The sequence below is a fragment of the Carassius carassius genome, chromosome 46 (genome assembly GCF_963082965.1).
Source record: "Carassius carassius chromosome 46, fCarCar2.1, whole genome shotgun sequence".
Classification (NCBI taxonomy): Eukaryota; Metazoa; Chordata; class Actinopteri; order Cypriniformes; family Cyprinidae; genus Carassius; species Carassius carassius.
In genome coordinates, this window is record NC_081800.1 from 8,614,341 (window position 1) to 8,638,636 (window position 24,296).

Consider the following 24,296-nt stretch of genomic DNA (forward strand, 5'->3'; position numbering starts at 1 on the left):
AGCAGGAGTTCCCTCACAGGGATCATGCAAAAGAGCAAACAGCCTTTTTAAATCAAAGACTTAAAAGTGAGAGGATTAAGTCTTACCCTCCCAGTGACTGAAAGACAATGTAACTGCTTCATCAAAAAGAGATCAATAAAGGGGCTTTTGTGCTTCCACTAGGCTAAATGAGAACATAAATTGTGCTCTCCAATAAAATAATGGCTGGTAGATTCATTTGCAAATTAACCTTTTCATGTCTTTCAAAGGGCTGGTTAAATTACATACTATCACCTCTTTTCTCCAACTTTGACACAAAGCAGTGTGGCCTTTAAATCAAGAAGTCTGCCGCCATGGTATAATGCTCTGAGTATAAGAGGCATAGTCCAGTGACGATGGAAATATGTCTAATGTATATTCTACCCAAGATGGATGAGTATAAAGCCTAAGCATCGAATCCCATAATTCCAGAAAGGAATAAAGTGTTGCCACGGAGAACACCTCCTTACCGCTGCCATAAATGCAAAAGCACCTATTCTTCCTTCTTTATATGATGTAATACATATTGCTTAATATAAAACCGCCACCCCATGGCATGACTGTCACACATATTGTGTCTTTGCTCATCTCACCACTGCGCCCATCCGGAAGAGTTGGATGGCTTTAGCTTTCACAAACAAATTGAAACCTTTAATTGGTTCCAGAAGATAAGAGACATCCCTGAATGAGAGGTCTGCCCATAATAGTAAATGACAAGGACAAATGTATGCCAAAGAAACAGACAGGAAAGTCTATTGAGGAGGTTATTAGGATGCCTACCTGAAAGGCATCCTATGAATAATTGCAGCACCAGCAGTTTCCATGACAACCCCATTTTAAATATTTGGAGGTCAGCGAGAGCTCACATTCAATTGAGGATAAATAGAATGCCGTCTTTGTCCAGACTTGATCCTCTGTGTCCTGAAATCAAAAGACAAGATGAGAAGAGTTAGAAAGAGTTAGCCAGACTAAAGCAGCCATGTTCAGCAACATTTCCTAGCTGTGTGTCAGGTAAATTAGTTTGCTTCTTCATGAAAACAGATTTGGAGAAAACTTTGCATTACATCACTTGCTTACCAATTCCAGTTAAATGGGTGCCATCAGAATGAGAGACCAAACAGCGGATAAAAACATCACAGCAATCCACAAGTAATTCACACCACTCCTGTACATCAATTAACATCTCGTTTTAACGTTTTAACTGTATTGAGTAACTGTAAGGTGTATTAACTGCCAAAACAGGATTCCATAATCAGTAATAACACTTCCTCTTTCGAAAAAGTCCATCCTCTGTTCTCATATTAAAATTCACTGACTTTTTTCTTAAGAACTGTTTTAGACCGTTATCGCTTGTAAACAGTGCTTGATCTCTGCATATTTCTCTCCTGATTCAGACGAGATAACTTTTTCACTGGAGAAAGCAATAACATGGATAGTAGGGATGTAACGATGCACCACGAGCCGGTTGAAAATCAATACAAATACAGGTACGTGATGATTCAAATCAGTTGAGATGTTAAACGAATGGAGATACGTTTGGGGGCAGGAGTTTATATAAATGTATCTCAGTTAAACTATGGTTAATATAGCAAAACCATGGTTAATTTGTGGTAAACATGGTTTAACTATAGTAACCATGGTTTTCGTTTTATTTGTAGTAAAACCATGGTTAATTTTCGTAAGGGAATCAGCGTTCTGAGACTGCGCATGCACGCTGGCTGGTCTACACGTATAATACACTTAAAAAAAGAAAAAAAAAGAAAATGCTATTGTGGCATAAGAAACAACATTTATTACACAACTATTGTCGGAATTAATTGGTGATTTCAAATTTGAAATTAAATCATAATCTGGATGAACAGTTTTGGAGAATTCGATGTTGCCCCATTTAGAAAGATAAGAGTTGCACTTGCATTACCAGAGAGGCATTTCAAAGATGGCCGCCAAGTGAAATGACTTGCCTTAAAGGGACTTTGATATTAAAGCAGCGTTCAGAAGCTCTGCGCTGCTTTCTTTACAGCAATAACCAAAGAAACATTGTATCACTGTTGTTCCATAAGCATCTCCTGCTGTCAGAGAGTGAGTCTGCATCTCGTTCAGAGCTTCTGCTTTTTGTTTCGTGCAAATGTTTTATCTAGTATAGTTTCACAAAACTAAAGTCAGAGCATTCTGTTTTTGTTTAAAAATGTCAAATTATACAATTTCATTTAGATTTTAAAAACTGCTCATGCTGCATGTATTCAGCATCTTTTTTTGGGTTGTGATTCAAATGCAATGGTTGTCTCTGATTTTGAATGGAAAAAGCATAGGTGGCCTTTGTTTATATGTAGAGAATTTTTTTTGTCTTATTTATTTGATTTGATTTGGGGTTTGTTTTAAAATGTCAATTTAGTTTTGTTATTTGACATATTTCTGTTTCAGAAAGAAATGTGCATCAATTTGTCCAAGAAATAATAAAAGGACACCTTTTCATTTATAATTTGTCTTAAATGTAATTTTGTTTAAAAAGAATCGTGAGAAAATCATATTGTGAAATCTGTATGATGAATCAAATTGAATCATGAGTTGAGTGAATCGTTACATCCCTAATGGATAGAGGAAGCAAGAGTTTGAAGTTAAGAACATCTTAAAAATAATTAATTTATTTCTAATAAACATGCAACTTTTGCCTTCAGAAGACATTAATTGATGGAGTGGCGTGGTGTGGATTACTTGTGGATTATTGTGATGTTTTTATCAGTTGTTTGGACTCTCATTCTGATGGCACCCATTCACTGCAGAGGAACCATTGGTGAGCAAGTGATGTAATGCTATTTCTCCAAATCTGTTCTGATGGGAGATTTTAAAATGCTTAACGTGAAAAACGCAAAATAAATGGCTTTAACATAAACATGGTTTAATGTACTAAGACAGTGATATTAAAAGACCAAATTCACTAAACATCATACTAATAAAGTATACTATCTACAAAAAATCAGATGAGCCCTGAATATGAAAGCAATGCGTTTAATAACACGCTAAGCCTTTTCCTCCCATAGAAAACCATTAGAAGAAAACGCTTAACGTGGCTTAATGTACTAAGACAGTGATTTTATAAAACCAAACTCACTAAACATCATAATAATAAAGTATACTATCTATAAAAAAAATCAGATAAGCCCTGAATATAAAAGCAACGCATTTAATAACACGTTAAGCCTTTACCTCCCATAGAAAATCATTATAAGAAAACGCATTCATATTCATGGCTCATCTGATTTTTTGTAGATAGTATACTTTATTAGTATGATGTTTAGTGAGTTTGGTCTGTTAATATCACTGTATTAGTACATTAAGTCACTTTAAGCATTTTTCACATTAAGCGTTTTAGAATGTCCTGTTCTGATAAAGAGAAACAGACTCCATCTTGGATAACCCACAACATTTTCCACAAATTATCATTTTTGGTTGAGCTATTACTTTAATGTAAATGTAAAATAAAAAAAATAAAAAAATGTTTTAGTGTTTAGATCAATACCCATCAAACGAACCTTGAAAAGTCTAAGCAATGTCTTAGACATACTTTATTGCAGGTACTGTGAAAAATCTTGTTAATCTTTGATCATAAAAAATAAAAGCTGACAGAGAATGTGGCATATCTACAATTATATTACTCACGGCTATAATTAGAGCCTTTACTTAAATCAACCCTTTCTGCCAACATCACACAAGGCTTTTAGGAGAGTTAAGAACTTGGCCCAAATTACAAATCCCCTTATGCCATTATCTGGCCTCCACAGCTCTGATCATCTAGAGGGGACACTTCAGGCAACTGGCTCTCACACATCTGCTCTAACACAAGATTACTCAAGCGCTCCAGTACACACACTCAGTGAAATCACAAGTATTTCATTTTTTTTTTGTTTTTTGTACAGTAGGCTATATTCTTTGAAGGTGAAATTAAAATCAGATTTTGTAAGTACAACAGCAAAATTGCAAGTGTGATGTTAAACAGCTCTGCAAACCAGAAGAGTGCTGCAGTGATGATGTACAGTATTTTTATACAGAAAGTTAGCATCACACTGGTTTCCTTGAGAAAAACCTGCAGACAATAAGCTCTGTGATTTTAAAACATTTTTTAAACATTTTGTTTATCATGATAATCTTCACAAATGAACACAACCTAGATGGCTTTACCTGTTCAACCTGGCAACCTATGTACCATTTAACTTTTTTTTTTTTTTTTTTACAATAGCTGTTTTCAAGACAAATAAAAATTTACAAATAAAACATAACATATATTGAGTATGAGTTAACCACAGATCTAATTTCAGGCATTTAACCAAAAAAGTAATTGACTTCAGAAAGATGGAACCGGAAGTGTTAAAATGCTAACCATTTCAGTTTCTTGCCAACAAAATACACAATCCCTGCAGTACTCTACATCAAGTACCTATGATAAAATTACTATCTGTTTTGTTTCATTTTGTTTTGTCAACAAAATAGTTCCAAAAGCAGGAAAAATAGAATACAGACTCACAGAGAGTTTCAGCGAACCATTCCAATAGAGATGTTGCTTGTATTAGTTCAATAAACAAGAAGTTAATGTATAAGTTATTAACTCCTTTTGTAGGCTTTACTCCTACAATGCACTGCGATAACGAGTGTATAACCAATGTACACTCAGTCACTCAAGAATTCATGTACTGTGTGTCACGCTGAATGATTTATGAAGTCTCGCTAGAGTATGGCATCCACAGCACTTTTAGCACACTCAGTGTCTAAATTGGTCCACGTTTATTGTCACTCATTCAGTCGACTATACCAGTGAAGTAATGTAGGCGATAGGGAATGAGGGTATAGGTGTTTTGAATGAATTGTTTAAGTGAACAATTCAATGACTCACTCATAAAGACACTTGACAAAGTCACTTATCACCATCTGCTGGTGCAACAACTTAACCTGCAGAGAGACTCTCTGAAAATCTCCCAAAATAATGCACATGTGTCACAGTGTCTGGTCTGTGTATCCCTGGGTGTCCACTAGTGGTCTCACTTCCCCATAGTCACCCCACTGCAGGCACTACATTTCCCACAAGCCTTTGTCCGATTCATCACTGTTAATTGCACACCTGTCAATTGCACTCAGCTTCTTCCACTTTCATCATTTTCACCTGTCCATGTTTTTGTGTTCTGAGGAGCATCTGGTAGCTGCTCCTTAGAGGGAGGGCTACTGTCACAGTGTCTGGTCTGTGTATCCCTGGGAGTCACTAGTGCTCTCACTTCCCCATAGTCACCCAACTGCAGGCAGTTGTTGTTTTTGTTTTGCTCTTGTTTTTGGACTGCTTTTGTTATTATTGACCTCTTGCCTGCCTGGACTACGATTTTTGGATTCTCCCTATTAAACACTGCTATTGGATCTCTCTGTATGTGTGCACGTTCGTGGCAGAAGGACTCCATCATGCCCAGATCCAGCGGTGTGGGATTCTGTGCCTGAGTGGGAGATGAAGGGGCTGGAGATCCTGGACATTTGGGGGTTCACCAGGTATCTACACCATCGTTCTCAATGGTATACCCCAGCCACACCTGTCTCTCCAGACACGATGGCTGACTCTAGGCCTGAGTCTCCACACAAGATAGCCGCCAGCCCAACGCCACGGCACAAGAGGGTCGCCAACCCAGAGTCACAGCACAAGATGGCCACCAGCCCAGCGCCACTGCACAAGATGGCTGCCAGCCCAGCGCCACTGCACAAGATGGCCGCCGGCCCAGTGCCACTACACCAGATGGCTGCCGGCAAGGCGTCACTGCACAAGATGGCGGCCACAGGAGACTTTCCAGAGTTGAGCCAGATCACCGTTGACCCTCCAGAGTCGGGTCAGGTCCCCGTGGTCCCTCCGGAGTCGGGTCAGGTCCCAGTGGTCCCTCCGGAGTTGGGTTAGGTCCCCGTGGTCCCTCCAGTGTCGGGTCAGGTCCCTGTGGTCCCTCCAGAGTCGGGTCAGGTCCCCGTTGACCCGGTCCCTGCTGATTTCACAGAGTCTAGTCAGATCACTGTTGACCCTCCAGAGTCAAGTCAGGTCCCCGTTGACCCTCCAGAGTCGAGTCAGGTCCCCACTGACCAGGTCCCCGTTGACCCTCCAAAGTCGGGTCAGGTCCCCCATTGACCCTCCAGAGTCAGGTCAAGTCACCATTAACACCCATGAGTCAAGCAAAACCACAGTTAGACCTCATGAGTCAAGTCAAGTCACTCTTGATCTTCATGGGCAAAGTCAAGTCACTCTTGGTCTTCATGGGCAAAGTCAAGTCACTCTTGGTCTTCATGGGCAAAGTCAAGTCACTCTTGATCTTCATGGGCAAAGTCAAGTCACTCTTGATCTTCATGGGCAAAGTCAAGTCACCAATGATCTTCATGTGCAAAGTCAAATCACCAATGATCTTCATGAGCAAATTCAAGTCACCAATGATCTTCATGAGCAAAGTCAAGTCACCAATGATCTCCATGAGCAAAGTCAAGTCACCACTGATCTTCATGAGTCAAGTCAAGACACAGTTGATCTTCCTGAATGAAGTCAAGCCACAGTTGATATTCCTGAACCCATTCAAATCACCACGGATCTACCAGAGCCTTGTCACGTCTCAGTTGAACTTCCAAACCTCGTCACATCTCAGCTGAACTTCCAGAGTGCTCGTCCTATCTTGTCATGGCCATGGAGGCCATCCATGAACTCACCACCTGCTCTGTCATGGCCATGGAGGCTATCTACCATCTCATCATGGCCACGGAGGCCACCCTTAACCTGTTCATGTTCTCTATTTCAGCCTTACCTGACCAGACTTGCTCTCCTGTGCTATCGATCCCACTATGGTGGTCCTCTGCGCCACCTTTGTGGGCTTCTGTCTCGTCCGCATGGCTGTGGTGGTCCTCTGCTCCACCCTGGGGGGCTTCTGTCTCGTCCATACAGCTGTGGTGGTCCTCTGCTCCGCTCTAGGGGGCTTCTGTCTCGTCTGCTCGGCTGTGGTGGTCCTCTGCGCCGCCCTGGTGGGCCTATGTCTCGACCGCACGGCTGTGGTGGTCCTCTGCGCCGCCCAGGTGGGATTCTGTCTCATCCGCACGGCTGTGGTGGTCCTCTGCTCCACCCTGGGGGGCTTCTGTCTCATCTACTCTGCTGTGGTGGTCCTCCACCCTGGATTCCTGCTCTGTCGGCACTGCCCTGGGCCCCTGAACTTTCCGATCCACCCTGGTCTCTTTGTTTTTATTTTTTTTACTTCCTGTTTCTGTTCCCCTCTATGGACCTGGCCCTCCATCCCTCCCCCTGATCCTCCACCAGTCCACCTCTGTCCTGGTCTCTTTGTTCTTTGGTTTGTTTTTGTGTTCTGAGGAGCATCTGGTAGCTGCTCCTTAGAGGGAGGGGTACTGTCAAAGTGTCTGGTCTGTGTATCCCTGGGAGTCCACTAGTGGTCTCACTTCCCCATAGTCACCCAACTGCAGGCACTACATTTCCTACAAGCCTTTGTCCGATTCATCACTGTTAATTGCACACCTGTTAATTGCACTCAGCTGTTGTCATTTTCACCTTTCCATATATACCCAGTCTGTTTCTATCTGTTTCAAGGAGTCCTTGGTTTATGTCACCCTGCTTTCTCGTGTTCCCTAGTGTTTTTCGTGTTTCTTGTCTTTGGACTGCTTTTGTTATTATCGACCTCTTGCCTGTCTGGATTACGATTTTTGGATTCTCCCTATTAAACACTGCTATTGGATCTCTCTGTCTGTGTGTACGTTCGTGACAACATGATCCAGAACTTATCAGGTAGAGTAAAACAAACAGTGGAATGTCATGTGACTTTCATAGTACACTTTTACGAAAATTCCTAACTAAGGGATTGAATGCAATAGCACATGAACAGTATAAGCAAGAAAAATGTGGATCAATGTATATGACCATGTCTGTTATATAAAAAAGTGAAAGAGACATAAACTGCATATTACTAAAGCACATCAGCGCTTTTCAAACAACTCATAACAACAGTAACATACACATGTATACATTGAAACAGCTTTGGTGTACTTTATTAATCCACTGAACACTGTTTTGGAAACTGTCTCTAATTTTATGTGGTATTTTAATAGGTTGTTTTATCCATGATATAATTTCTAAAAGGATATTCTTGATTATCATATGGCAACATTACTATTTATTTTACCATAGCCCTTACAAGTGCAAGTGGTAAGGGCTGAAAATGACTATGGTTAATGGGGCTTCACCTCACAATGGTCATCCAATAAGCAGGTGCTTTACGCAGCACAACGAATATGAATTTATTACCCATACAAATATCAAATACTTGAATGCGTACCAAGTGCAGACTTATTAGCAGAAACTAAAATGAAGGATATATTAAAACTAGTTTTCAGCCAACAAGTGCCATGATATCGACACAACATTACCTAACCCAATGAAGTCTTTTGGGAGGACATAAATAAAACATCCTTCATCGATCACATCCAAACAAGCATACAATTCCTCGAGAGAGTTAGCCATTAGCATTGCTATTGATCTCAGACAGTTGCAAATCATATGTTGCCAAAATCTTATTTTGCTAAAATACTTTTCAGTAGCTGGCAATGGACACACATACGGTTGCCAAATGCCATTTCCTAACAGCAGGGGTAAATTGATCAGACCAAATTTGGAGCTGCTGGAGAAATTAAATAACACTTTGACACATTACAAATCTGTGCACACAAAAACAAGAAAAGCATCATTAACCATCTATTGTGTGTTCACATGAAATCAATAAATGGGTCTAACATAAACCTAGAAAATGACAGCATAACTATCACACACCTTTGTAAAAACATGTCTTTACTATCAGGATCTATGCATGCTATTGGCTTTTTAAATGTTTGCTTTGTTTGTGTGATTGGCAGTTCATCCATTACGGCTTGTGGATGCATTTCAAAGCTGTGAACATGACATACAATTTATGTCTCTCTGCAGACTGAGTGCTCACAGCCCACAATCTGAGCTGAAAATGAGCCCACAGAAAATTTCTCTGTCCTTTAAATTCTGCTTGATGCCATAATAAAAGGCAAAATATGGCATGTTTTATGCTTTAAAAGGGGATCTGTCTGGAATATTTGCAGACATTCACATTTGCACTGCAATAGGACAAACGAGAGCAAGAATAAGGCACATAACTCCCGTTTGTACACCACAAAAACACGCCTAAGAGCAAGACTCCGGAAAGCATGCAATGGCTGACATTATAAAAAAGTGCAGACGGTGAGAGTCACACAAAATGTACAGTATGCATGCTCTCTACTTTTTAAACAAAAATGAGACAGACACCCACTCTTCCCAAATCTGGCAAGATCTCTGTTAGAAAGTAACACTCTATTCTTTTATCTGGTTCCCTGGACTTCACTTGATCCACAAACACCATCTTTGAGAAGAGTTTCTCTGCAAACCCAAGCATGATTTCACCTATAGGCGACCGGCCCCTTTAGAGTGCAAAATGAACTGTGGTGTTGTTAAAACCTCAACTGACATGAACATTTGAGAGTAGCGGTTGACAACACGGTTGAGGAGTGTGTAAAATTCTCCAGCTGGTATTGTGCACTCTGACTGAACTTTAATCTAGAGGGTGTGAATGAAAAATTTATGTTCAGTATCCAAAAGAGCCAAGAAACCACAGTTACCAGATTTATCTAGCTGGATATGACTGAATTTTGAATGAAGCACTTCAGAGAATCTACTGGTTTGCATTCACACTTCTATTCATATTATACCACTGTCACTCATAGTTATAAACTTTTATATGCAAGTAAACTTGCCCCATAGACTTCCATTGTAAATGTATTTGCATCAGCAGATTTTTTTGCTTGTTGTTATCAAAGTAGGGATGAAGTGAAAGTATTTTTCTGTAGTATTCGGCAGCATCTGTGGAACGGGATCCTGAATATTTGTTTATTCTCTCTCTGTAATGACAGAGGTGCGTGCACAGACTGAAACGATTCATGCAGTTTCTGACAAATATTATTTGGCTGTAAAATTGGTGGTGCAGAGATTTGAAGCATGCATCCAGCAGGTACAGCACATCTCACAAATCAGCCTCGACCTGCTGCATATAAACATCAGCTCTCTATGACTCAACCAGCAATGCTGGGAGAAAAGGGAAATGTAATATGTCACAGAAGACAAGCCTTTCTCCTTGTCTCTTCCACCTTGACTTGCATCAACACAGAGGTGTGTGCAAACAATCTGGCTTCTCTAATGATGCCTTGAGAAATCATCCAGTGTTTTTACTATTATTATTATTTTTCTCTGACAAGCCAGCAGAGTGCAGCAAAAACTTTACCTCTAGTGCCAATTATTGCTTGAATGAGTACTCAATTTTAGTCTGGAATTTTATTCTTTCTTTAAAACAATGTCTGACTTAAACATACTCAAGAAAATAAAACCAAACATTAAAACATAAATACTTTTATTAGAGATTCTAATTGTATAAAGATCAAAATGCAGATTTAACACTTAAACCACATCATGTCAAATGATTGATTTATTTATAATTTTTTTTTTTTTAAATAAGTAAGATGTCTTATGTCACTGCTTCTCTAATGTTCAGAATAACTATGGGAGAGAGGTGCATAGGCCAACACAGTAAGAGGCATTGCGAAATACTTAAATCAAGCCCATTGTCAAGAAAAATATGAATTTGATATAAGAGAATCCTCTTGTGAAATAAATCAATCTGTTTCAAAAACATTGAATCAAAATACAGCATGTTTGTCCATGAGGGAAGTCCGTTCGTCAATTAGACCATTTAAACAACAACAACAAAAAAAATCAAACAATAAGTAATCCATCCAATCCATATTGCTTCAAAGAGGGTTGTGAAGTTATTTTATTGCAATTACTCACATCATTAAAATAATGATTCCTCTCAACCCAAATCTCTAGTGGCATCATAAACACAAGTGGAATAGTAATTTAGCAGACAGGATACATTTTTAATAATATTCCATAAATATATTTCAGTGTTTTAGTGGTAAGATAGACTGGAACTGATTCCAACCAGTTATTCCAAGTACTATATTTTATAATTCATTCACAGATGGATAACTGAGAGAGGTCCAGAAGCTGCAGCAGTGTTCACTGACCGAAAATGGTTGGAAAAAAGGAGAATAGAAAGCTAAAAATGTGGACATATTATGCCAGTGGTCCAGTCCTCGCGCATATTTTGCATGACTCTCTATTTAACATACCTGATTCAGATTTCCAGCTCATTAGAAGAGAGCTCCATGCATGAACTGTGCTCCGCTTGACATGGTCCCTACAGTGTTCTTTGCTCCCTACTCTCTGAGTACTGGAAATCCATTGAAGTTTTCTTCAATTTGGAACATCCATTCATGGATTTTCAATACGCCATGGCCTGCAGCATCTTCACACACCAACGAAACTTACTAGAGAAATGGGAATGTGAATTTCCACTGTAAATAAATACAATTTAAATTCATGTCTCGCACACTTAAATGCCATTTGAATGGAACATATACACTCCCTTCGAAATGGAATCATGATGCAGTATCCTGTGAGGTCCACTTATACGGTCAAATAGAACAAGCATCTGAAGTGATAAGAGAGACTTAATGTGCAGAGCGGTGGAACGACTGGAAGTGACAACCACTGAATTGTGCAATATTAATGAAATTAAATGAGGAATGTAGACGTAATTATTAATCTTGAATAATGCGTTTGCAACAGGTTATTGTGTCGGTTATGTGGTTTTTTGAAGATTGAAACAGCTCTTCAGAGCAATTTTGGTTATAGGCTCTTTATATAGATGGTTTTCTAAAGAATATAGAATATTGAACTACTTTATGGAGCTTGGAATCCTTTTATGAGTGTATATAGCATTAGACTGTAAAAACCTTTCTGGTTCTAATTGCAACCTTTATTTTTATTTATAACCACAAATTCAAATAACATTTATCTGTTTTATAATCTGCTTATTTGAATGGTCTACCAAAATAAAGCTCTTGTAAGTATAAAAATGCCAGCACATTTCTCACAGCCCATAAAACACCAAGCTGCAGAATAATATCTCAACTAAATATAAAGCGTCATATATCTCTTCTTCTTCTTTTAAATAGCCCTAAACTATTAATGTTGTTTCCTTCTCAAACTCGTTTACCTTATTGACTTCAAACAGTTTTCAGCCTCTTCGCGTCTGCCAGTGTAACAGCAGCATCTCTCTATCCATTCCAAAATGCCAAAGACGATCGAGCACTCTTCACAGGTGCAGCTGCCACAGAGGAATTGTTTCTGCTTTTTTCTGCCTCCGGAAATCCAAGATACTCCTTGAGAGACGGTAAAACGCGCGGGTGATGCCCCGCTGGATTACTGTGCGGCAAATGAGAAGTAGAGCAAACGCGTCACGCATGGAGTATCCTCAGTTCACCCACACAGACAGAGGTGAATGCGCGGATCCACTCCACACTGCGCCACGCGTCAACGTGTGTGGAGCCGCTCGCGCTCACACCCCCGCTGTGACGCAACACAAACTTCACATCACTTGATCTGCTGTCAGTTCATCAGCAAGATGAAAGAAAGCACGTGGAAAGAGAGTGGGAGGGAAATAAAAAGACGTTTTGAGCAGTAAAAAGTGTTAGAAGCTCTATCAATAATGGATTAAAAACATGATATCAGGTTTAAAATGTCCTCAGTGCTTGAGACCTTTACTAATATGAGCATTGCTTGTTCGGTAAAACTCGGGAAAGTGCCTACTAAGAGCAGTATTATTCTCCTTTAAAATAATAATAAGAAACATTTAGAAAACCTATTCATTTTAAAGCATCTCATGAATTAATGAGAAAATAAAATATCCCTCAGCGTTAGGCAAAATCCACAACTGAAGAATTGGCTCCTTTTCAATTCATGAGTGTACATTTGAATTGAATTGAGGATTTTTGGAAGGTTGTGCAATACGGCTTAAATAATTATATTTATATCTATATTATGCCTATTTATTTCCTGATATGTTGAATAACTAAGCTCTGTCCTTTAAAACAATTTTCACAGCTGTTTATTTAGCTATAAACACTGAATAGAAATCTGCTTGCATTCACACTTCTATTCATAAACCACTGACTCCGTAACTTGCATACTTATTGAGCCTTATTCAATCCTCAATTATTGTATTATATTATAATAATTTTATATAAGCAATAAGGCTCAAGGCTGTGCTGTATTATGAAAGTCACTCAGCAGTGTGTTATGAGGGGGTAAACTATACTTTTAATTTCACTCCATTTTAAATCTACTTTCAAAATACTATTCTGCATCCTGAATGCATCCTCACTTCAATTTCAGGAATAAACTGATATTCAGCAAGCCATCAGAGATCAAAATCAGAGGCTGCCTCAGCCTTTTAGCAGCTGTTCCTCGACTTTACACCTTTCCATTCTCATTTAGACCTGCTTAATCAGCGCATCATGTTTCATTACAGAGAAATGGAATGTCACATTTTGGCAAAAGTTTCAAAAACATTCCAAGATGGCTCTGTTGAGATGAAGTGTTGGAGGTCTTTAGTATATTATTTTCTTCAGACATTAAAGTCAAAAACCACACCGCACACACTGTTTGTCAATTACTAATACAAGTTTTTTAAAAGTATTTTCTATGATATTTTATTCAATTTTGATTAACTGAATTCAAAAGTTAAAATGTGTTAAACTGAGTACTATACATTTATTAGTATAGTAGTTATGTCAAAATAAGGGCAAGAAATGTTTAGAACGTTTTGAACTATACTGAATCTTTGGAAATCTGAGGAATCTTCTATAGATTTCTGTTTGTACAGATTCCACATGAGCCTGCTAATGAACATCAGAGCTGTGTCTTTGAAAAGGGGAAATATAGCTCATGGTTTTTAAATCATGTAACATCACTAGAATTATTTACGTTTGTATAAACTGTTATAGATTTTGCATTATGCATTCCAAAAGTCTGAAAGCTTGAATTTCTATAAATAGCAGCTTCTGCAATGTTTCTCAATGTTGTCAGTTGAAACAGTAGTTAAAGATCAAAATGTATCGCAATATCTTTTATAAAAGTAAATAAAAGAACTTCCCTGAGGATGACACAACAATTGTATGTCATGTCAGCACACAGCACAAGGTTAAAGCACTTTGCAACATGACATGATCTTGCACCACTTTAATGCATTCATTACATTGAATAAGGATTTTATTTGTTCTTTTTGACAGGGAGAATACATCATTTTTATGTCACTGCAATAAAATGTTCTCACAATGTGATTGCAATTTATTTTTCATTTTGTCAGAGATGGTAGCTTTCAAAAGACTAGGAAAAAGTTATTTATTTCTTTCTTTCTTTCTTTCTTTCTTTAGTTTCATTTTATTTAACTATTAGTATCAACATTTAGATCTATATAGTTGTAATTTGTTGTATTGTACTAAAGATCATGTGTTGGGGAGGTTCCATAAGGCTGTGAGGAACCCTGTCATTATCTGACACTTGTTGAAATCAGTATTTTATGAATGTGGGAATATACTGGCAGCAGTGTGGGGGAAGCATCGTGCTAAAACAAGTGTTTACAGTAAGAGAATATTCCAAATAGTCAGTATTATATATGCATTACTGACAACTCAAACACCAAGCCTACTGTGGAGGGTTTCACATGTCTATCATTCAGTTTTAAAATCATTGTGGTGCTTTTTACATTTTCTTTTCATTCTCCAAACCAGAAAAAGGTCCAAATCGCAAACAGACTGTGAAAACCATCAGCTCCAAATAGAATGGACTGACAAGTACTTGTTCATGCAAGCGAATACAGTAGTTCTCAACCACTGTGTTTATTATGTAACAACACCAAGCTGTATTGAAGAAGTTCAATATGAAGAGGCCATGTGCAGCTCTGGCATAAGTCTGATTTAGCCTCTTTGTTATGAACCAGCTTTGAAAGCAATTTTTGGTTGATTGTGTAATTTCTTGTCATGTTTTGTCTAAGGTTTAACTGTATTTTTGGAACAAGCCCAGTAGCAATTCATTCACACAAATTAATCACTGACTATCATCAATATAATCCATTATTATGAAATTATTAAAAAATGGGCTTTTATGATATGTGTTATTCTTGAAATTGATTGATTCCTAAAGGTAATGATGAATAGATAGCAGTGAGGAGTGCACTGGAAGACAATGAGTTCAGTTCAATTTAAAATAATGATCTTAATGAACATGTCATGAATTGCATTAAGTATCATAAGAAATACTTCTGGTGATCCATATTAAAAAACACACACACTTAACATTGCATCACATTGCACCTTTGCAAAAGAATGAGAAGTTTTCTCTCTTCCTCTTACAGTAGTTTATCTCCCCCACCAATGTGTGTTCTACATCTCTGTTTCAGTCTTTGAGGCTGTCATGATATGTACCTTGGCCTCTTTTTCCACCAGGTCTAAATCCAAGTATCAGAGGGCTGGAGAGGTGTTTGAGAAGCTGGGTGATAAGGCAGGCATTTCACAGCACTGACCCCTCCTTCAGAGTGCACGTCTGTAGCTGCCTTTGAATAATCCACTCAGAGAGACCCTCAACTCCTGCTGATAAAACCCTTGTTCAACAGCGTTGATTTCCTCCCTCGTCTATCTTTCTGGTGCTGTAGAGATATACACATAAAAAAATATACACATATAAAATGTCTAAATCAGAAAACTGAAGTTTCTGAATGCCAAAAGAAGGTTTGGCAGGAACTTATTTACAAACTGAATCTGCCTGCATGCCGAAGTAAAAAAATATGGTAACTGCTTCGTGACACCACTTCTTTATTTACGAATTTATGTTCCCCCTCACACACTATTCTCAACATGTTAGTAGATACAATATATATATATATATAAGCTTATAAATACAAACTGAATGTTGCAAAAATGCAATGGTGGACCTTTGCCATCAATTGTCATTCAGAGCATTCAGTAAATCACACATAAATATTCCAAATTATTTTCAATAAAGTGTAATGAAATTTTAAAGAGTCTCAGAGGAATTTTAGTGCAGGGTTTTATAATGGTCAAAGCACCTGTAGTGTAGACCAATATAAATTTACATTTCAAATACTTTGCAGGGGGTCAGTGATGTGTAGGAATAGACCAGAATCATGAAACTTCAGAGAGTGTCAGATGACTTCTCTGACATGAATATATTAATATTTCAGGCTCCTGGCTTGCAGAGAAAGACTCACAAGAAATTCAAAGCTGATGCCTGTACTTCATTACTACCTTGAGATTGCATTGGTGCAATGTTTTCCCTCAAAAATGTGCATAAACATGTTTTTTTTATAACCAGTTTCTAAAAACATCTAAGGGGAAATAAAGAAAATACATCCTCAATATCAGTGCTTATTCTCCGAGGGTTAGGCATCTGAGAAGCATTTATAAATAAACTTCCAAACTGTATATGTATCTGTATGAATGACAGTAAAAATATTAAATTAATTTGCATGTGTATAATGTATTTATACTCATGTAGTGTGCGTGTGCACACACACAAAACATATTGTAAAAGTATTGTTGGAAAATAACAAACAGAAAATAATTAACCAGTTAGTCATTAGTTATCAGTAATCAAAACAAAGAAAGTCAAATCAAACACAATATTGTCAATCATTCTATTCTTGTAAAACAAAATAAAACATTAAAAACTTGCCGTCGCTGTCATGGAACATGATTATAACAACAATATACTTCTAAAACTTATTCATCTCGATTAATATTCTCTGATGCACTATTAATAACCTCTGCCAGTGAGGATCACAGAAAGATTATTACATCTTACATTACGCACCTGTGTAAACACTTATACATTAGAGTGAAGAACATCAATTACCCCTGGGGAAACGTTACATCTATTTTAATAAGAGCATGTGGGTTGCAAAAAGATGAGATATTAAAACCACCTGCACTCAACAACAATAAGGTTCCCTATAGGTATACAGCATGACTATCAATTGTCATGTGTCAGCACTTCAAGAACAAGCAGAAAAAAGGCGTATCAACATTTCTTTCACCTTGCTTTCACAAAAAAGGTTGATTTCACTAAATGCTTGAAAATAAGAAGAATACAATTTGCGAATGTTCCCCTTGTTAGTCATAAAGAATGCAAGACTGACTTATGCATGAGCTGCATGATTATATTGGGACTAAAATAAGTCTATTAGGATATAATAGGTCTGGTTGAAGTGGAAACTAAGCTACTACAGCTTGTATAACTTCTTTTGAAAATGCATTGCTCACCTTGTAGTCTTCAAGGAAATGTTCAATCTTAAATCAGATAATTCACTGTAATGCCCAAAGCTATTTTGATCCAAGAATAGAAATCTAGTATCATCCTAGCATTATGCCATTACATAAAAAGTCGATGGCTTATGTAAGGGGTTGACAGTATAAGACGCACCAAGGCTTTCCCCTTGATTTTTATGTTGTGTTCTGTGTGGCTGAATTAGGTGGCTTCACAACTTAATGGAGTTGGAAGGGGTTAGAGTGGAGGGCTGCAGAGGCAACTGAAGGGAAAGGGATTATAGATTGCACAGAAATTAAATTTTCAACCTTCTCTCCAACTGAAGCCACCATCTGCCATTTATTTGGCAATTTCAGATTGAATTAAAGAGAATCCCTTTTCCTAATTCGCAACTGAATAAAGCTACTTAAAAAAAAAAAAAAAACTAAGCTAGAGGTATGTACTGTAATGGCATTGTTGCCCATTGTTTAACCAGAGTGAGGAGTTATTAGGTTTTCATGCAAATCAGAATGAAAGACGAGGACATCTACAGCATACAATTACAGTCATAAACATGTCCAAAAACTGAATTACAAGGGAATAATGGATTGTTTGACTCATAGTGTGAGAGAACAGCTCAGTGTGACCCTAATGGCAGCTTGGTGGACATCTTTGCACTAGATGAAACTTCTCAAACTCACAACTTTTTTACGACTATTGTAATTAAAAGGATAGTTCACACCAAAATGAAAATACAATCAAAGGAGAAAATTGAGGGAAAATATCCTGTTTGAACTCCTTCATATAATGGCAGTGTATTGCAACCAGCCACAAAAAGCACAGCCGGTGTTCTGTCGATTTGTCCTACCCTGTCAGATTTTGCTACTGTACCTCCTATTAAAACAGTGGGTAGTACAATTCGACAACGAAAAATGCTACTGTAAAATTATTAAACCTACCCTTACAGTAATGCAAATACAATAATTATGTGTTATATTCACGGTTGTAGCTAGAAGGGATACAGCTATAGGAAACCAACAATAAATATTTTTGTCTCCCTTTTAGATTGTGTTTTATTAATGTCTACACCTACCTCAACACTAAAGCTACCTTTACAGTAATGCAGATACATTAAATAATGTTGTTCAGCATGAGAAAAAGTATACAATATTGATAGTAAACCCTGGTAGGAAAATCTGACGGGTAGGATAAAATGTCAGGACACCAGCCCAAGGCACAAGTGAAATAAGCGGCTCCTTAGTGAGCCCAAGAGTACATGAAATATATTATTTTGTGAAATATATTATTTTTATATATTATTTCGATGGACATAAGTCCAGACGGCATACCACCAGAGGCCTTAAAAGCAGAAGTTTTAATAACAACCAACATGCTTCTCCATCTGCTACCCATAGAATGGAGGCAATGACGTCTAGTAAAACTCCCCAAGAAAGCTTCATCATGCTTTTATCTATCCCCAGCAAGATCCTGACACGCATCATGCTTAAAAGATTAAAGGAGGCCCTAGACAAGCAATTGAGAGATAAACAGGCAGGGTTCAGACTAGATAAGTCTTGCACAGACCACATTGCCACCCTGCGCATTATCATCAAACAGGTCTCGGAATGGTAGTCTCCACTCTACACAGTCTTTGTGGACTTTGAAAAGGCCTTCGACAGTGTGGGCAAGGAAGCTGTCTGGAAGCTAATGGCATACTATGGGTTTCCACCAAAGTTTGTCTCCATTAGCAGTTGTACAGCTACTCTACATCCCAGGTCATGTTTCCAAGGAAAACTTACAGAACCTTTTGAAGTGTGGACTGGAGTGAGATGGGGCTGTTTGCTGTCACCAACCATCTTTTTGCTGGTAGTAGACTGGATATTGACGACGTCTTTCGTACTTTTCTGGACTTTGACAGTGTAACTTACTTGGTTCATCTATAAATAGCCTTTACATCTTAATACATTATAATATTTTATTTAGCTAGTTTGTGATTAAAGGTTTTTCTATTTTGTGTGAAAAATTACTTTCAAGGGTATATAATAAAAACAAGCTTCTGTTTCATAAACTTGAGGCTGATAACAGTTTAACATTATTTACATATTGGTGGCACTGAGGGGCCCTCAGGTAAAATTCTGCTTATTCAAGATATTCAAGACATTCTGAAAACTGACCTGTTGCATTGATATTAATATAGATTTTATACAACATTGCAAGCACAATGCTGAACTGTACCAGGTGAGCGACCAAACATTTTACTACCTTTTATCTGCCGGTTCACACTTTAATTTGTGCAAAAATATATACATTGGTTAGCGTTTTACTGCTAATTTAATCAGTGAATTGTATGTATAGTTAGCCTGCATTTTTTTTTTGAGATTTAAAAAAATATATAAAGTAGGTACTGTATGCAAAGACATGCTTGAAATGTTTGACTCATTTTGCTTCTCTTCCTAATGAGATACTCTACTTGTGCATCTCTACCCATCATAGTGTTTGTGTGTTTTTATGTTTTTCTCTCTGTGAGTCAGAGAAGGACACCCAGCCTAGCGACAGTAATATGACAGCATTTTTCATCTCGGCTCTCGAACGAAAAAGAAAAATCAATATTTAATCAAAGCAAGATTGTGTAGACTTCACAATACAATATATTTACTTTCACTGTCATTAAAGCCTCAAAACCACATTCAAATGTGCAGTGACAGAGCAAAATAGTTCCAAAGAGGAAAATATTATACAGTGACAGCAAATATTCAGCTCCCTCTTAGCTGCAGAATGTATAATATGTGTATAATGGCCAAGGTGTGCTTGCAACAAAATAAAACTTCAGTGAGGGAGTGGGAAAATATTCACCAGAGCTATGACTGGTATGTCAACATGCTTACTACAGAAGACAGAATAATTGTGAGCGCTTTTTTTCCTTCTCTGATGCTTTTCTCTCATTCTGCTGTCTCCTGATGTGTCCCCTGTGTGATAACAGAGTCAGGGTAATGGGCTCTCTGTAAGCTAATGGAGGCTACACTGCAGGATACTCCACTGGCAGCTACCACATCTTAAGCATGGCTCAGCGATACACTTCTTCCTGTGCAATGAGTTTCTGAATTCAGTGTCCATTGAGCGATTGCCTTTATGTTGTTATGACCAACAGATAACGCATGACCTGCTATTAAAATGTTCAAGATCTCAGCAAATTATTAAAATGCAATGTGGACATGCAACAGCCAAACAATGTAATGTCAATGATCTTCAGGAGCTGCATAACCAGGGAAACAGATAGAAACAATAGAAACAAAAAAATCTTAAAAAATCTTAAATGATAAGTTGCATATTGTGTGTGTGTGTTCGGTTGAGTGAGTGGTTTAGTTTGAGCTAAATCCAAATTTTTGGTGGACCGATTAAATTATGTCAGCTATTTTCAGTAAAATTGTGTTTCTTAACCCCTGCAAATTCTAACTTTGTTGATTTCCAAATGGATTGAATAGACTGTTGGCTTTGTATGGCTGAAAGGGGATGTTGGCAGCTTGGATCACAGTAAGTCCTGGCAGAGGCATGCTGTCAGACTAAAGGAAGAAAAGGTCAGGACTGCAATATGTGAGGAAACATGTCTCTTGGAGCGTTGTGTGGGATTTCTAAACCATTTAATCGAGAGGAGCAAATGGCATACTGAAATAATTGACATGCAGGTTTTTGGAAATAAGTAACAATGAAGGCTAGAAAACAATATATGTTAATGAAAATTTCAGTGTGAGTTTAGTGAGTTGGAAGATAACATCACATGGATTTTATGACATTATCTCCATCCTCAGAATATTATCATCCCATAATCAACTGGGAACTTCGTGATCTGCTGTCCCCTAATAACTCCCTTTTATCATATTAATAGCTGGGCTCTTGTAGACAAACTGACCACATGTTCTAATAACAGTGGGATTAATAATTTATGAATGTGACAGACTGAAGTACTTCACACTGGAGAAGAAGACTTAAACATGCAGAGCTGAGTGCATGTATCAAGTCTCCAATGTCTTAGACATTGTTTCCATTGTAAATAATTTTAATTGTTTAGGATAATTCCAGACCTACAAATCTTTACAAAATACCAGATTATGCATAATAATATTATAATGAAATAACATCTTAAAATAATGACACTAAACACTTACAGAACAAGAAGAAACAAATTCAAATGAATACATAAATTTAATAGAATAAATAAATACCTTTAATTAAACAATTAAATATTTAAATTGTGTTCTATGGTAGGGTGACAGATGAAAACGAAATAAATTAATACTTGTTTTCAGTAAAGATGCATTAAATGAATGCCAGTAAATACTTTTACACTGATACGTTGATTAAATAAATATTTTTCTTTAAATAAAAAAAATGTGTAAAAAAAATATTAAGCAGCGTAATTGATTTCAACATTAGTATATAGTAAATAAGAAATGTTAATTGATCATCAAATCATCATCAAGGTAAAAAGTGTATAAATATGTGTATAAATCCAGAAAGTTTCTCATTGTAAAAGCCATTTATGTTTATTTCTCCCTCTTTAATATAGCATAGATTCAATTACGATCACTTTAAAAGATCACTTTATAACTTCATTATAATGCTTCGCCATAGGATACAAAAAGTTTTTTTTTTTTTGAATGAATAGCATATTAATGTTCAGACATTCTAAAACTTAATTTCATTTTGGTTTGACCAATGTAGAAATGTCCACATTCACATTCTAACCTATATATTACAGGAATTACAATTAATGAAGAACTCAGTTGGATATAAATATACTGTATGAATTAATTAATGTAATTTAACAAACAGTGTTCTATGGTGTGGTGGCATCCTTTAGGCTAGTCCTGGAGTGTCAGTGTCCTGCAGAGTTCAGCCTCAACTTGCCTGGAAGTTTGCAGTATGCCTAAAAAGACCTTAAAAAGCTGGTATAGGTGTGTTTAATTTGGGTTGGTGCTGAACTCTGCAGGACATTGACCCTCCAGGACCGAGTTTGGACACCCCTGGACAAGGTCAAAGTCCTGAGAAAAAAAACGAATAAACTTAGCCATTATGCATGTGCATCAAACCCGTATCAAATGAGGTTTGACAGGGTCGCTTTGTCAAAAAAGAGCTCTTTAAAGAGTTCAAAGGAGATGTGGGTCAAGTAAATCTCTTTATAGGTCATAGCTGTGCAAAGCATCTCCTGAGGAAGGGCTTAGCCTGAGGCCATGGACGCTAAAGGAAAATGCTTCAGATGAACAGAGCTCTGTCAGTCCCAGCCCAGCAAATGTATGAAAATGCTTGTGACGCTCAATTAGGCAAAGGTTCTGTAACGGAAATAAAACACAAAAAAAGCAAAATGCCCTGAAGCAAAGCCAAGAGTAGGACAAGATGACAAAGAAAAAAAAGAAGAAAAAAAGAATTTGAGAAAAATGCATGTAGGATCATCTGGAAACATTATATACATATCATATCATATCATATCATATATATATATATATATATATATATATATATATATATATATATATATATATATATACAGTGTTGGGGAGTAACTAGTTACATGTAACGGCGTTACGTAATTTAATTACAAAATTATAGTAGCTAACTGTAATTAGTTACAGTTACTACGAAAAAATGAGTAATTAAATTACAGTTATTTATGAAATTTTTTACGATTACAAATGGGATTACATTTGAATATTTACACACATCCACATACAGTTTTAACTGATTTCTTTCCCAAATTGCACTGATTATTCTGAGACATACCGCCCTAATAATTTCCGGGATGCGGAAATACAGTCTGGTTCGTAGAATCCAGTCATAAAAACGAAATGCCTAACGCGGACGGAATATGCCACATTTTGGATGACTAAATCAAAAGTAGGTCAGTAGTACACTTGAATCAAAACATGACATCGACTAGTGTCTGTGAATATTAAGCCCCAAAAATGCAATATACAGTATGACTCCTGCACATTCCGCGTGTCTGTGGAAATCAGGCAAGGACTGGACACCGGGAGAACCGGGACAATTACCGGTGACCTGGCAGCCGATTTTGCCCCACTATGTAATATCATTATTGTATAATTGCCTGCCGAATGTACTAAAGCGATCATTTGCGAATCCGCCATTTGATAATTAAATCTCTAATAAGTCATGAAGTGTTAGTCGTGACTCGCGCGCTCTCCGCGCCTTCGCCAAACGGTTTGGATCAGACTCAGAGTAATCAATGCGAGAGAGAGAGAGAGAGAGAGAGAGAGAGAGAGAGAGAGAGAGAGAGAGAGAGAGAGAGAGAGAGAGAGAGAGAGAGAGAGAGAGAGAGACTATGGAAGCGCACAGCTGGAGCAGAGAAGCAGAACTACTGTTCAGGGTTTCAGGTCAGTTTAATCTGCTTTTTTGTCTTTGTTTTTTTTTTAAATTTAATCAAGCAGCAGCACGTTGCTCATCAGTCATCACTCAAAATACTATATAAAGGACATCATTATTATCTGTTGTAATGTTACAGTAGTAATTTAGCTGAAAAAAATTCAGATTTTTTTTATAGGTTTAGGGGGAGCTACGACAAACAACAACACAACCCTTACGAAAATTAACATTTTAATATTTAACTATAAATCCAGAGAAAATTTTTACTATTGTTTAACTGTGATAACCAAAAATGTAAAATTATTTTACAAATGTATTTATTTAAAAATAAATACAAATCCATTTGCAAAATATATATATATATATATATATATATATATATATATATATATAAATATAAAAAATAAACAAGGTTATTTGACTTTTATATAGGCTAATAAAGGCATGGTTAATTTTTGTAAGGGAAAAATATGACTCGTGTACAGTATTAGGATTTTTCTATAAAGATATTGTAGTATTGTAGAGTATTGTATTGTAAAGTATAGTTTTGTTCAATCTTGAGTATTAAAGTCATGAGAGAGATGCATAACAGGGCAATATAAAGAAACTGAAGAGAAAAATGGAA

The 24,296-nt window shown here is 37.2% G+C and overlaps 1 protein-coding gene across 3 annotated transcripts in view; it reads right to left on the reverse strand.

Annotated features, from left to right (window-relative positions):
- LOC132128944 (contactin-4-like) overlaps positions 1-12,538 on the reverse strand; it is a 76,716-nt gene extending 64,178 nt beyond the window's left edge. For 2 of the 3 annotated variants that reach the window (XM_059540357.1, XM_059540355.1), the window contains exons 1-2: positions 12,184-12,538; positions 799-932 (exon numbers count right to left, since the gene is read on the reverse strand). In XM_059540357.1, coding sequence (XP_059396340.1) covers positions 799-853 — 55 coding nt within the window. In that variant the 5' untranslated portion in view covers positions 854-932; positions 12,184-12,538. Of the gene's footprint in view, positions 1-798; positions 940-12,183 lie in introns of all 3 variants that reach the window. The other variant, XM_059540356.1, reaches the window with a different exon arrangement.
- Positions 12,539-24,296: the final 11,758 nt, after the last annotated feature.